General features: G+C 47.2%; 1 protein-coding gene across 1 annotated transcript; it reads left to right on the top strand.

Moving 5' to 3' along the window:
- Positions 1 to 820: 820 nt before the first annotated feature.
- Positions 821 to 10,571, top strand: IP6K3 (inositol hexakisphosphate kinase 3; the record flags this gene model as incomplete). The annotated part of the gene is made up of 5 exons (XM_010175460.1): positions 821 to 1,126; positions 6,080 to 6,296; positions 7,539 to 7,711; positions 8,417 to 8,592; positions 10,101 to 10,571. Coding segments are annotated over 5 exons (1,343 nt in total), but the record flags the coding sequence as incomplete, so codon positions are not given.
- Between the last annotated feature and the right edge of the window lie 1,711 nt (positions 10,572 to 12,282).

The following is a 12,282-nucleotide window of genomic DNA, read 5'->3' as shown; positions in this document are numbered from 1 at the left end:
TCCATGTCTGTGCTTTTCCTACCTTATTGTTTTAAAGCCAAGACTTTTTGTTGTCAAAATCAAGGAGGATTTTTCCTTGAGGGACAGAATCAGGATTGGATCTGTTGCTGGATTCTCCCTTGGACTATAGTAGAGGGTTTGAAGAGCTCAGGGATGCTGGTGCTTGGGTGTGAACCATCTCGGTGCTGGTTTGACACGTCCTTGTGTCACGTGGGGGAAACACTCCTGTGAAAGCTCTGGAGTTAAATGACAGAGAATGTCCCAAACTGAGGTTATTTTAGAAGGTGCAAAAAATGTCACTAACCCCATTAGCAGTGTTAAGAGGTAAGGGATGCCCGGGGAGGTGAGCTTGCAGAGGCTTTATTAATAAACCTCCTTTGCAAGGCATGTCCTAGCTCGGGAAGGACTGAGACCATCATTAACGCTGTCTCGTAAGGCAAACGGGGGCTGTTTCACAGCGAGGGGTGTCACTAATACAGCGTATTAATAACCTGGTGCCACCAGCCCAGGGAATGTCCAGATCCAGCTGCTTTGTCAAGGCCACCACATTGACTTGACAGCTCTTCTCGCTCATTCCTCTCTGTTTTTTCCCCTCCCCTGCACCAGCAGGTCTAAATTGGGTCTTTGGTGGACTCTGCATTTCAGGCTGGGGCTCCCTGCCAGCCCCCAGGCACTCAAAGATCTCATCCCACCCGCTGCGCCCTCAATCCTGCTGGTGGGTGGTGTGGGGCCAGGCTGTGCTCCCAGTCCCAGTCCTACCAGTGGCTTTATCGTGGCTTGTCCCCCTCTCTCACTCTCCCCCCTACCCTCTGTTTTGCAGACACCTTCACTGAAAGCCCAGAGTGGGTGTTAACTGGCCCAGCACAGTACATCCCAAATCCTCCTTCGCTGCTGCTAAAGAGGAACGAGCCCCCCGGCCACCTTTTACTCAGGGGGCAGAGCCCCCGGGAGCCCAATGAGAGCCGGACCACCGTCCTCCTGGAGCCCTTTGTCCATCAGGTGGGCGGCCACATGAGCATGATGAAGTACGACGAGCACACAGTCTGCAAGCCCCTGGTCTCGCAGGAGCTGAGCTTCTACGAGTCGCTGCCCTTGGCCATGAGGCAGTTCACACCCCAGTACAAAGGTAAGAGGAGATGCTGGGGAAGGAGCCAAGGGTTGGTGTTGTCACCAGGATTAGTCCTGAGACTGGGGTGAGGGCTGGGGGGGGTGCGTGGCAGCGTGGAAGGTACCGGCTGGATGGGTTGGGGTGGGTCTGAGCTGTGGAGCCCCATTATTGGGGCAGGTTTTACTGAGCGAGGATGCTTCTTGGGGGAGAGTGTGCATGGAGCAGGTCTGTGACTGGGTTTCCTGAGTCTCTGTGGCTGGGGGGAGTCTCTGATGTCTAACAAGGGTTGAGCACTGGCTGATGACACCAGGTGATCCTCCTCTCTGCCCATCCCCTTGCTGCCATGGGACTCAGCCTTGGTAACACAGGGGACTCCTTTTATGCCAAATAGGCCCGAAATGGGTCTGTTCTTGGGGGGAAAAGGCATGAGAAGATGGAGACTGAGAACATGAACATGATCCCTTCCCAGGGATCATGTTTACCCTCTTTACACAGAGGGTAAACACAGAAGAACCCCAGAACAAAGGACAGGAATAGGACAGGGTTTCCCATCTGTGTTTGCTGTGAGGATTTTGCAGGCTGTGGCCACAGATAGGTTGGTCTGATGGCACTGAATAGGTGCAGGAAAGCAGGGACTGGGAGAGTTTTGTTCAAAACAAGAGTCCCAAGATCTGACACATTGTGTTTGGTGGAGCTTTGAATCAGCATCTCTTGATAAAAGAGGTTTTCTGTACCAGGAGCAGAGCTCAGGCTGCCTTTGCCCCATGTGTGTGGCCCCGTTGCTCCACGTGCTGGTTTTAGAGATGAAGGCTTGTGTCAGAGGTGGAAAAGTTGGTGAGAGCAAGGAAAGGGTCAAGGCTGGCACCAGCACAAACTGGGGGAGAGATGGTCCTTGAGGCCACCATGAAATACTGAGCCTGAAAAACCAGGGATGTATCAAGCATCACTTCTGGTGGTTGCTCCACCTTAGCCAAGCCCTTGAGCACTGGTCCCTAGAAAACCAGATGCACAGACCACTTAACATCTTCACAATCACATCCAGGCAGCTCCTCCTGCCACAAACAAGACCTTCCTGGGACAGGGGAATCCTCCTGCCTGCCCCTCTGCTTGGTGCCCCCAACACTGCCTGGTCCCCCCCTTCAAACACCTCCCCTGGCTCTAACTCTCCTTACCCTGAACCACTTTCCCAGCTGAATTTCTCAGCTTAACAATTAAAAATCAGCTCCTGGTGTCTGTGGGGGGTCCCAGCAATTTTTTAAAGCCATCTTCCCTCCTTCCCTTTCTTATTCCCTCACTATTTCTGCTTTTACTGCCAGACTTGTGCTGCTCGTAAAGCTCCTGACCCTGGGTTTTTGTGAGAGGCGAGAAGCTCAGCTGTCACCTAAAAACTTAAAAATATCTTTTGGTCCTTCAGCATTACAGAAAAGAGCTCAAAGTGTCATCCCTGCTTTCGATGCACTCCCAATCCAATCTCTCCCTTCCCCAGGAAGTCAGGGGCCTTTGCAGATTTATGGAACAATATTAAAAAGATGCTTAAGAAAGAAAACAAGTCTCCCTCTCAGCAATTTTCTTTAGCAGGGGCCAAGAGTTCTGTGCTGGAGAGCTGGGGCCAGCTCTGTCTCTCTAATAAAGATGTTAAGCAGTCCCAGTTTATCAGTTCAGGGGTGGCCCAGTTATTAATCCTTTTTTTTTTTTTTTTTTTTTTACTTCTTTTTCTCTTTTATTGCAAGTCCCAGTGAGTTTTGCCACGAGGGGTAATTAAATCACAATTTTTCTCCATTTTGGCATTGGGCACACACTTTATTTATTTATTTATTTATTTTCTGCTTATAACTGTCCCCTGAATGCCAGGCAAATTAAAGAGGTGGAACAATTTCCCACAAGGGTGATGGAGAGGATGAGCATCACAGGGAATAATCCTGAGGTCTTCATCACTCGTTCACACGTGTCCATGTTCCTCATCTCTATTCTTAGGCTGCGGGGCAGGGGACGGCTCGGGGACCATTATGTAATGGTGACATTATGTGCAATGCTGCTCAAATGTCATCATTCAAATCTAACACCGTGTCGGCTGCTTAAAAAAAATATCCACCCTTGGCTTAACCATTTCAGGCAGGTTGGTGACCTTGGGACCAGTTTTCCTTCCACTAAACCCTTGCAAACCTCTGAGCTGAGCTTGCGAGGGGAGGCTGGACTGATTTTCAAGTCCAATTCTGCTCAGATTCCCATTGGATGTGGCAGTAAATAAATGCACTTTGTAAATTTAAATGTAAATTTAAAAAGAAAGAAATCCATGAGGCTTGAGCTACATAGCAAAATACTCTTGAGGACCACTGGGATGCCACCAGTATGGTGACAGCACCCGTAAATACCCGCTGGCTGACTCGCTGGCTTGGGACAGGAGGGATATTGCTGTTTCAGGGACACTAAAAGGCCAGCAAAGACAAGAACCTCAATACACTTTTGCTCCTAAATAGGTGTTTTCTTAGTGCAACAAAAGAGAAGGTCGTTAGCCGTGTGTTCTAGGTTTATTTGGACACGTAAGTCACTTGCAGGATGTCTGCAAAACCCGTATGGAAGCACCCCAGGAAACAAGAGTATTTTTCAGGCTGAGATGTAGGTTTATGAAAGGTGAATTTTCAGCTGGAAGCAGCGAGAGGATCATCATTCCCTTGCAATTTAACGGCTCATCCTTACCTTTGAAAATCTTTGGAATCATATTAATTTAAGATACTTAAGAACTCTTAGTTTCATGTTATATATAACAGGGGTTTTTTTTTTCAGGGCCAGATTGTCAGCACTATGGAAATCAGCACAGCTCCATTGACTTGCAGATCTGTAATTGGGGCAGTTTTTAAGGTTACAGGCTGCCATAGCACCATAAGTGAGGCGGAGGGCTAGATTTGGAATCGAGGACTCTGTTCGCCTGGCAGTGACTTTTTAAAAATAAAAAGGCTTTGATTTAGGCAAAAGATACACTAGATTTTTTTTAATTTTTTTTTTTTCTGCCTACTTCCCCTGAAAATTCAAAGCAGGTGTCAGAGCTGATAGGAATTTCGCTTGCTCTCAGTTATCTGGAATTTCACTTGCTCTCAGTTATCTGTAATATGGATTTTTTTACAAATGGGACTCAGGGAAAGATCAGGTTGGAGCCTGAGGAAGAAAGAGCTCCCTGTGCTCACCATCACCATAAGCAAAGGACTAAGACAGCTAAAAATATTATTACCCCCCTAATTAAGGTTTCCAGCCCCTCAGTTCCCTTAGCAAAGCAGCCTGGGTGTATTCTTCCCTCATTTCAGTGCAAAATTAGCTGATCTAACTGAGCCTGCCATGGCACACTGTTCAGATTAATGCTGATTTTACAGCAAAAGGGAACAGAAATGGTTGTGGTACCTGAGCAGAGGGGCTGCACAGAGGGCGGGAGGGTTGCACACTTGAATGCAGCTGGAGCTGTGGGGTTATGGGGTGCAGGAATGGGCACCCAGAGTCTGATAGAGGTGGTGGGTGGCTGCAGGGACACAGGGCTCCCGTAATTCAGGTGGTGAAAACCTCCCTCAGTCAGCAAAACTCAGCGGGCAGGACTCTGCACACACACAGGGAGGGCAAATCCTCGTGTCTGTGTTTACTTATTATAACTTCACTTCAAGTGGAGAGAAAGGAGTTTGCGTATTTATTGGCTTTGGAAAATTTGCCTGGGAGAATAGAGCTCCCTTGTTTGTTAAGCTGCTGAAATGCACCTCCCCGCTGTGCCCCAAGTGAGGGTACCCTGGGGACAGTTGGATAAAACCCAACTCCATGTGTTGCTAACGGGGTGCTCTTTCCAGTGATGAGTTTTGCTGGTCCAACAGCCTTGACCATCCTCTTGTGGATCTGCCTTACTGTAGATAGACTTGAAAGCAGCAGGGTATTGCTGCGGGCGACTCATGCAGCTGGCATCCCCTCTGGGACCCAAAGGATGATGCTCTAAAAATGCTTCAGCTGCCTTGAGAGCCTCAGACAGCCCTGGCAGAGGGTTGTAGGAGCAGGACTGCGGTTATCAACCTCTCCCAGAAAGGTCAGAGCGGTCTGGTACGCGAGCCATGTTTTTTTGTCATTTGAGACGTGGAGGCAACTGTCTCCATGCCAGGGATGGGTTGAGTCTGGGTTAAATATGTGATGGGCTGAATGGTATTTGAGCCCTGTGATTCCAGTTAGAGTCAGGGAAAATTGTGATGCTAAAATACATAATGGTGTTTTAAGCACTTCAGGTGGAAAGTGGAAATAATCCCCCGTCGCGGTCATGTTTCTCCTCGTGCATGAACACGGGACATGTGAGGATCCAGCCCCCTCCGTTGGCTCTTTGGGTGCTGCTTGGCACTTGGGGAAGGACACGACCATGACAATATACGGGCATCACATAGGCAGGCAGCGCTGCCAGCCCACGCACATGCCTCTGCCCGTGTTCCTGGGTGCTCTCCCATTAAAGGAAGCAGTTGGCAGACTGGTTGTCTTTGGAAAATTCCTGGTCCTCAATCCTCCCTTTGCTTCCTGCCAATGAAAAGCATTTCCAACCTTACCCTGTCTTAAAAAGTGAGACCTAAATCCCTTGTTTTTAATAAGCTGTGGGTCCAACGCGGGGGTCTTTGCTGGGTCACTTGCAGCATAGCAGAGCCTGGAGGGACAGAGGTCAAAGGAACAGGATCTTCAGAGGAAGCAAGTTTCAAGCTGGGCTTTGAGAGGAGGGATCATTAGAAAAGCCTGTGGCTGTTTTCCAGGGTCTCAGACTAATGGTGTTTACTCAAATGGACCTCAAATCAGAGCAGGATCAGTGTGAGAGGCCACTAAAACACAAGGAGGCAGCTGTCCTGCTAAGCACCAGCCCTCTCAGGAAGGCTGGACCACCTCGGGCTGGTGTAGATAGTGGCCAAGCCTGTATGGTAACACAAGGGTTAAACTCATTCTGGTTTGGTTTTCCCCTTTTTTTTTGCCCAGGTGTTGTTTCCGTGCACCTCAAAAAGGACAGCCTCGGCAACCTGACCCTGATGGCCAGCCCCAGCCTGCAGACGGAGAGCTGCGGCCGGCTGGATAACGCCATCGGCGACTCCTCGGTGACAATATGGCACAAGTGCAAGTGGGCTGCCAGCACCGGCAGCGAGCACACGCTCGTCAAGTGGAGTCACACACAACTCACCAAAACCTTCAAAGACAGGTGAGGGTCTGCTGGTCCTGGTCCTTACCTACCGCACTGGGTCTAACCTGAATGGTTTTGGTGGCATGATTCCTGGTTTAAGGCAAAGTAAGCAAAAGCAATGCCCAGCTAAAGGTGAAGAAAAGCAAAGCCCAGCTTGGTGGCTTCATCTCTTCCTTGGCTTGTGGATGGAGCAGGGCAGATTTGGCTATTGCTGAGATGCCGTTGCTCAAATATGTGCCTCAAACTCTGCTTTAAATCTGTTTCTGTGCTCCAAAAGGAGAGGCCCCATGAGAACAGCCACCAAGCACACAGCACGTAACACCCCTTCTGCTGGTAACCAGCAGCCTGGAGGCGGCTTGATCCTGTCCTTGTCCCAGGGGAGAGCTGTCTCCGAAAGCCATCACCATGTTTACAAGCACACCACGACCTCAGGGCTTGCAGAAGCTTTCAGCTTCTATTCTTTTCTGCAAGACATAGAATTATACAATTATTTGGTTGGAAAAGACCTTTGAGATCATCGAGTCCAGCCGTACCTGTCCCCTATGAAACCAGATCTCTGAGCACCTCGTCTACTTGTCTTTTGAATCCCTCCAGGGATGGTGACTCAACCACTTCCCTAGGTAGCCCGTTCCAGTGCCTGAGAACCCTTTCAGTGAATAATTTTTTCCTGGTATCTAATCTAAACCTCCCCTGCCACAACTTGAGGCCATGCTTCATCTTGAACTGGTTCAGAAAAGACCTAGGTCAGCTATGACTGAAGGGTGCAATATTGCTACCGTGAAACCACTGCCCTCGGCGTGATGGGAGTTACAGTTTTTGGATGAACAAGACCAAGGAATGACCCTCCAAGGAGAACAAATCTCCTCATTGCTCCCTCCCTCCTTCCCCTCCCTGAAACCAGCCCCTCTAAATTGGGAATCATTCCTATTGTTGGACAATTTGCCTGTGTTGTGCCCGTTGGGTAGATAAATCGAGATTCCTGGCCATCGGCGCTATGAACGGTGCTTTTCATAGGAGCCAAGCACACTTTGAAATTATAATGAAAGAAAATATTGGCACCCAGCAATAGCTTGACCGTCTGAAAATTACTTTTACAGAGTAACAAAGGATCTCTGCAGGTTAGATGTGATGAATATGTCTCCTTTGAGAGTCCCTGAAAATTTACCTTATCAAGTTTGAGACTCTACAAAAGAGGAGAGGGGGGAATATTCTCTTCTGGAGCTTAGAAACCAAACGTGTTCTTTTGTGTGTTTTGTCTAGCTGCCCGGGGAAGATGCTATTGAGGACAGACCTTCAGTACCACACAGATTCACTTTTGGAAGATGCAAACGGAAACCAGCCAGAAAGAAAGAGCTACAACCCCTGGGGACTTCACTGTCACAGGCAGCACCTGAACCGCATGTCCTCCAAGCATAATGAGAACAAACTTCATCGTATCCTTTTTCCTCTCTCCCCTCCAGCAAAGTCTTGGCTACAAATAACAGCTCGTAATCAATGTCTGTTTTATGGCAGGGGGTGTGCAGCCCTCCTCTGTTTAGTCCCTGGGAAAATACAGAATATACAGAATATAGATGCTCTGTTATCTTCTCTCGCTGTTCAGTTGGACTAGATGATCACTGTAGGTCCCTTCCAACTGAAATATTCTATTCTAATCTAAAAAAAAAGGTAAAAAGACAAAGAAAAAACCCCACTTCCCATAAAGAGTATTCAGCGTAAGTCAAGGATCCCCTTGGCATACATTTAAAAACACAACTATATAGGAATTAGCAGCTACCTCGCCTTTTATTTTCCTATCACACTTCATTACCCACCAGTCATGTGAGTAATAAGAGTTTAACAACTTCCCCCACACCCACTGGAGTGAGTAGAGCACTGAGGCAAGGTGTTGCATTGACAGCCCGGGGTGATCGTGTCACTAGAGAATGAAGCTGTTGGTGCTTTAATTGGTAGGACTGTACTACAGTAAATTAACTGCAATTGGCAGCAAGGGGCCTATAGCAATGACATGTTGGTAAAATTGGCTCAGAAAGTCTCATTACAGTTGTGAGCTATTATGGAGAGCGTCAGCAGTTGCTCTGATTTAAGACCTCTTTCGATTAGAATTTCAAAGTATTGGGTTTCCCTTAACTCATATTCAGAGTTTCTATTGCTTGAAAATGTGGTCTCTAAATACAACTATCCCTGCATCCTGGACTTGAAGATGGGAACCCGGCAGCACGGTGATGATGCCTCAGAGGAGAAGAAAGCCCGGCACATCAAGAAGTGTGAACAGAGCACTTCTGCATCATTGGGAGTTCGCATCTGTGGGATGCAGGTAAGATGAAGCCTCCATCCTTCATCCTTTTGGTGTTTGCCCAACACACAGCTTGAAACCAGGCTGGAAATCTAAAGGGGTTCTTTCCTTTATGGGTGTAAATTGAAGCAGTTTCATTCCTGTCTCCCACCAAACATGGGCTTGTAAGAACTGGCCACTCAGCTGTGTGTCCTCTCCTCAAACAAAGCTTAGGAAGGAGTATAGAAGATGGCACATATAGGGTAACCCTCTCCCCAAATGCCTCTTTGCCTTCTGGATATTTGGCTTCTTTCACAAGCAGTGGCTGCATAAGCACCACCACTGGTGCCCACACCACCAGTATGAGCAGCTGGAACCAGTTGATCCCAGCAGAGAATCTGCTTTGTAGGGAACAGATTCATAGAATCATAGAATCATAGAATGGTTTGGGTTGGAAGGGACCTTAAAGCTCATCCAGTTCCAACCCCCCTGCCAGCAGCAGGGACACCTTCCACTAGACCAGGTTGCTCAAAGCCTCATCCAGCCTGGCCTTGAACACTTCCAGGGAGGAGCAGCCACAGCTTCCTTGGGCAACCTGTTCCAGTGTCTCACCACCCTCACAGTGAAGAACTTCTTCCTAATATCTAATATCTTCTTCCTAGTATTCCCCTCTCATGCTCAGGTTTTGGCTGCTGCATAAAAAAAGCAAAACAAAAGAGCATCCCATTGCCCTGCTCGTGCCTTCGCGGAGCTGCCTCATCCTGTCCCCGCAAGAGCAAAGGGTTTATTTTGTGCTAAATAATATGGTTCCTCTTGCTCAAAATCGCTGCCCTTCCTCCTCAGAACCAAACCCATGCATTTGTTTCACTCACACACTTCTCAAGCAGGTTTCCAAATGTTGTTCTGCTTTGCCTGAAGGATAATTATGAGAATGATGATTATAAAGCACATATAGAGCAGCATAAACACTCGCTGTCAAACCCTGTGTCCCTCTCTGGTCTTTGACATCCTTCTGATGAGCAGATTATACTTTACATGACAATTGGCATGTGAGGTACTTCTAAATTCATTCCCTCATTTCTTACTCAGTGTTACCAGAGCCTCACATACAAATTTCTATCTACATCTTGTCTTCTCTGTGTTTAAGAAAGTGAAGATTATGGGAATTAGGTACTGAGGGAAGGTACAAAGGTACAAAGCTGGAGTATTCCTACAGCTACTGCAAATTCCTAACACAGCCAGAGGGAAAATGCTGTAAATCACTGGTGACAGGGCGATGACTTACAGCTATTTGGGTTTCACAAAGGGGTAATTTATAGCAGTACAACAAGAATCTGCACTAGTGGTTTAAATTGAACAGTTTAAATCTCCAGAAAAGACAGGAGGTAGGATTCAGTGAGGAGCCTGCAGTACATGGCCATTGTTGCTCAACTGCAGAGGATTTGTGTCCCATTCCTCAGCTTGGGGCTGAACTTTTTAGATTAAGGTGAAATCTAGAGCTTTGGGAAAACCCAACAACTGAATCAGGATTGTTTCTGTCTTTCCTCAAGGTTTACCAAGCGGATACTGGCCATTTTCTCTGCAAAGATAAATATTACGGCAGGAAACTCTCACCGGAGGGGTTCAGGCAAACCTTGCGCCAATTCCTGTGCAAAGGGAACCACCTCCGAACGGATCTGCTGGAGCCCATCATCCTGAGGCTAAAAGCTCTGCTTTCTGTCATTAGGAAGCAAAGCTCTTACAGGTTCTACTCCAGCTCACTTCTCATCATTTACGATGGACAGGAGCACAAGGAGAACACGGCACCCTTGGATAATCACCTTCACTTCCAAAAAACAAACTGCACCATGTCCCACGGCTCTCATCACTCCAGGGTTGACGTCCGCATGATAGACTTTGCCCACACCACTTTTAAAGGCTCCAAATGCAATCACACGACTTACGACGGGCCAGACCACGGCTATATTTTTGGCATGGAGAATCTCATCAAAATCCTGCAGAATATCTCAGAAGGAAAATGACAAATTCTGTGAAATAGCCTGGATTTCCTAGTGACTGATAGCCCTGAAAAGTACTGCACCGGGTCACTTGTACGGGACCCTCACAGCTGCTGGATGTCACGTGCACGGTTTGGAATGAGAGCATGGACAGCTTGCTAGGAAAGTGCAACAAAAAAAAATGTTAAAAGCTACGTGCCATTACTGAACTCAAGCGTAAAAAGCTGAAAGAATCTGTTCTGGCTGCCATCAATCAGAAGATTTATTCTCCTTTCTTGTTTTACTGCTGTCCTTGATTTATGTGTGAGCCAAAAGAAAGCATTACTTGCAAAGAGTCTTAATGATAAAAGAGGAACTGCTCACCTCTACACTCACAAAGCCAAGCAGGCTAAGGAGATATTCTGCATTTGAGTGCAACTATTAAAAAGAGCTGGTGGGTCAGAACAGACTCTCAACTCACACTCAGCGCGACGGGTTGAACGCAAAGACGCAAGCGGGGAAGAAAAACAGGCGCCCCGACGTTCGCGCTCCACGAGACGGGCGGGTGTCGTTGAAACACAGACACGTGAGATGCTGCGGAGGTTCTGCGCTGCTTGAGGTGTGAAAGCAGAGGGACCTCAGACCAAGAGCTGGACCTTGCAGAAGTTTAATATCCCTGCGGGATTATAACAAGGCATCTTTTTAACTTCCTAATCAAGGGGCTGGAAGTACGGGAATGCGACGATTCTGGCAGATGCCACCGATAAAAACATTCACATGGAGGTATTTTGCTTAAAAAAAATTTAAAAAAAAAGAAAAAAGTGTGAGATTGAGTCAGGGATTAGACATTAAAGGTCACCTAGAAATTCTTTGATACAAATATTATGTGTGTGTTTGGAAGAGACAATAACAAAAGACTCATAATAATGTTTACAGCTTTTGTGGACAGATTTTATTATTACGGAACAAACATAATTCCTTCCTGCATGGTGTGGGAAACCTGAAAAAGAAATCCTTGCACAAGGGACAGAGCTACAGAACCCCGTGACTGGGGAGTGGGGATATAAATAAAATTGTCTAAGTAACTCTCACCTCTTGTTCATCTCTTTTTCACTTCCACAGCATCCTTAAGTCACATTATCTTTTGTTTAGGGCTGTAGGATTTGAAGAAAGCCGTTATTTCCACAAGTTTAAACACCAGATCTCAAGGGAAACCCCTTCACTTGTATTTTACTGCATACAGCTGGTGAATTGCTACAGTTTATAGCCAGAAAATTTAAGTCATCTAGCCCAGTTGCACTATTTCACTTGGCCTAATGTCCATCTTGGAAGACCTCGTTATTTACTGGATGTTGTTCACAGTGTTGCATATTTAGACCTATAGAAGTAAGGAAGACATTTTGTCCACTAAGGGTGGTGAGATGCTGGCCCAGGTTGCCCAGAGAGGTGGTAGATGCCCCATGCCTGGAAACATTCAAGGTCAGGGTGGACGGGGCTCTGAGCAACCTGATCTGGTTGAAGATGTCCCTGTCACTGCAGGGGGTTGGACTAGAGACCTTGAAAGGTCCCTTCAACCCAAACCAGTCTGTGGTCATAGGAACTTTTGTCACTGTGCCCTTTAGTTGAATTTTTCTTCTGCGCATGGCTGGTTTATCTCTGGGCCTGTTTACGACATTTCTGTCTCCACAAAAATGGTTTATGTCAGCATCACTGCCTTGTCAAAGATTCATAGAATCATGGAATGTTGTGAGTGGGA

The sequence above is a fragment of the Antrostomus carolinensis genome, unplaced genomic scaffold (assembly GCF_000700745.2).
Source record: "Antrostomus carolinensis isolate BGI_N321 unplaced genomic scaffold, ASM70074v2 scaffold25859, whole genome shotgun sequence".
Lineage (NCBI taxonomy): Eukaryota > Metazoa > Chordata > Aves > Caprimulgiformes > Caprimulgidae > Antrostomus > Antrostomus carolinensis.
The sequence above is the reverse complement of the archived record's forward strand: the minus strand, read 5'-3'. Positions and strand labels throughout refer to the sequence as shown.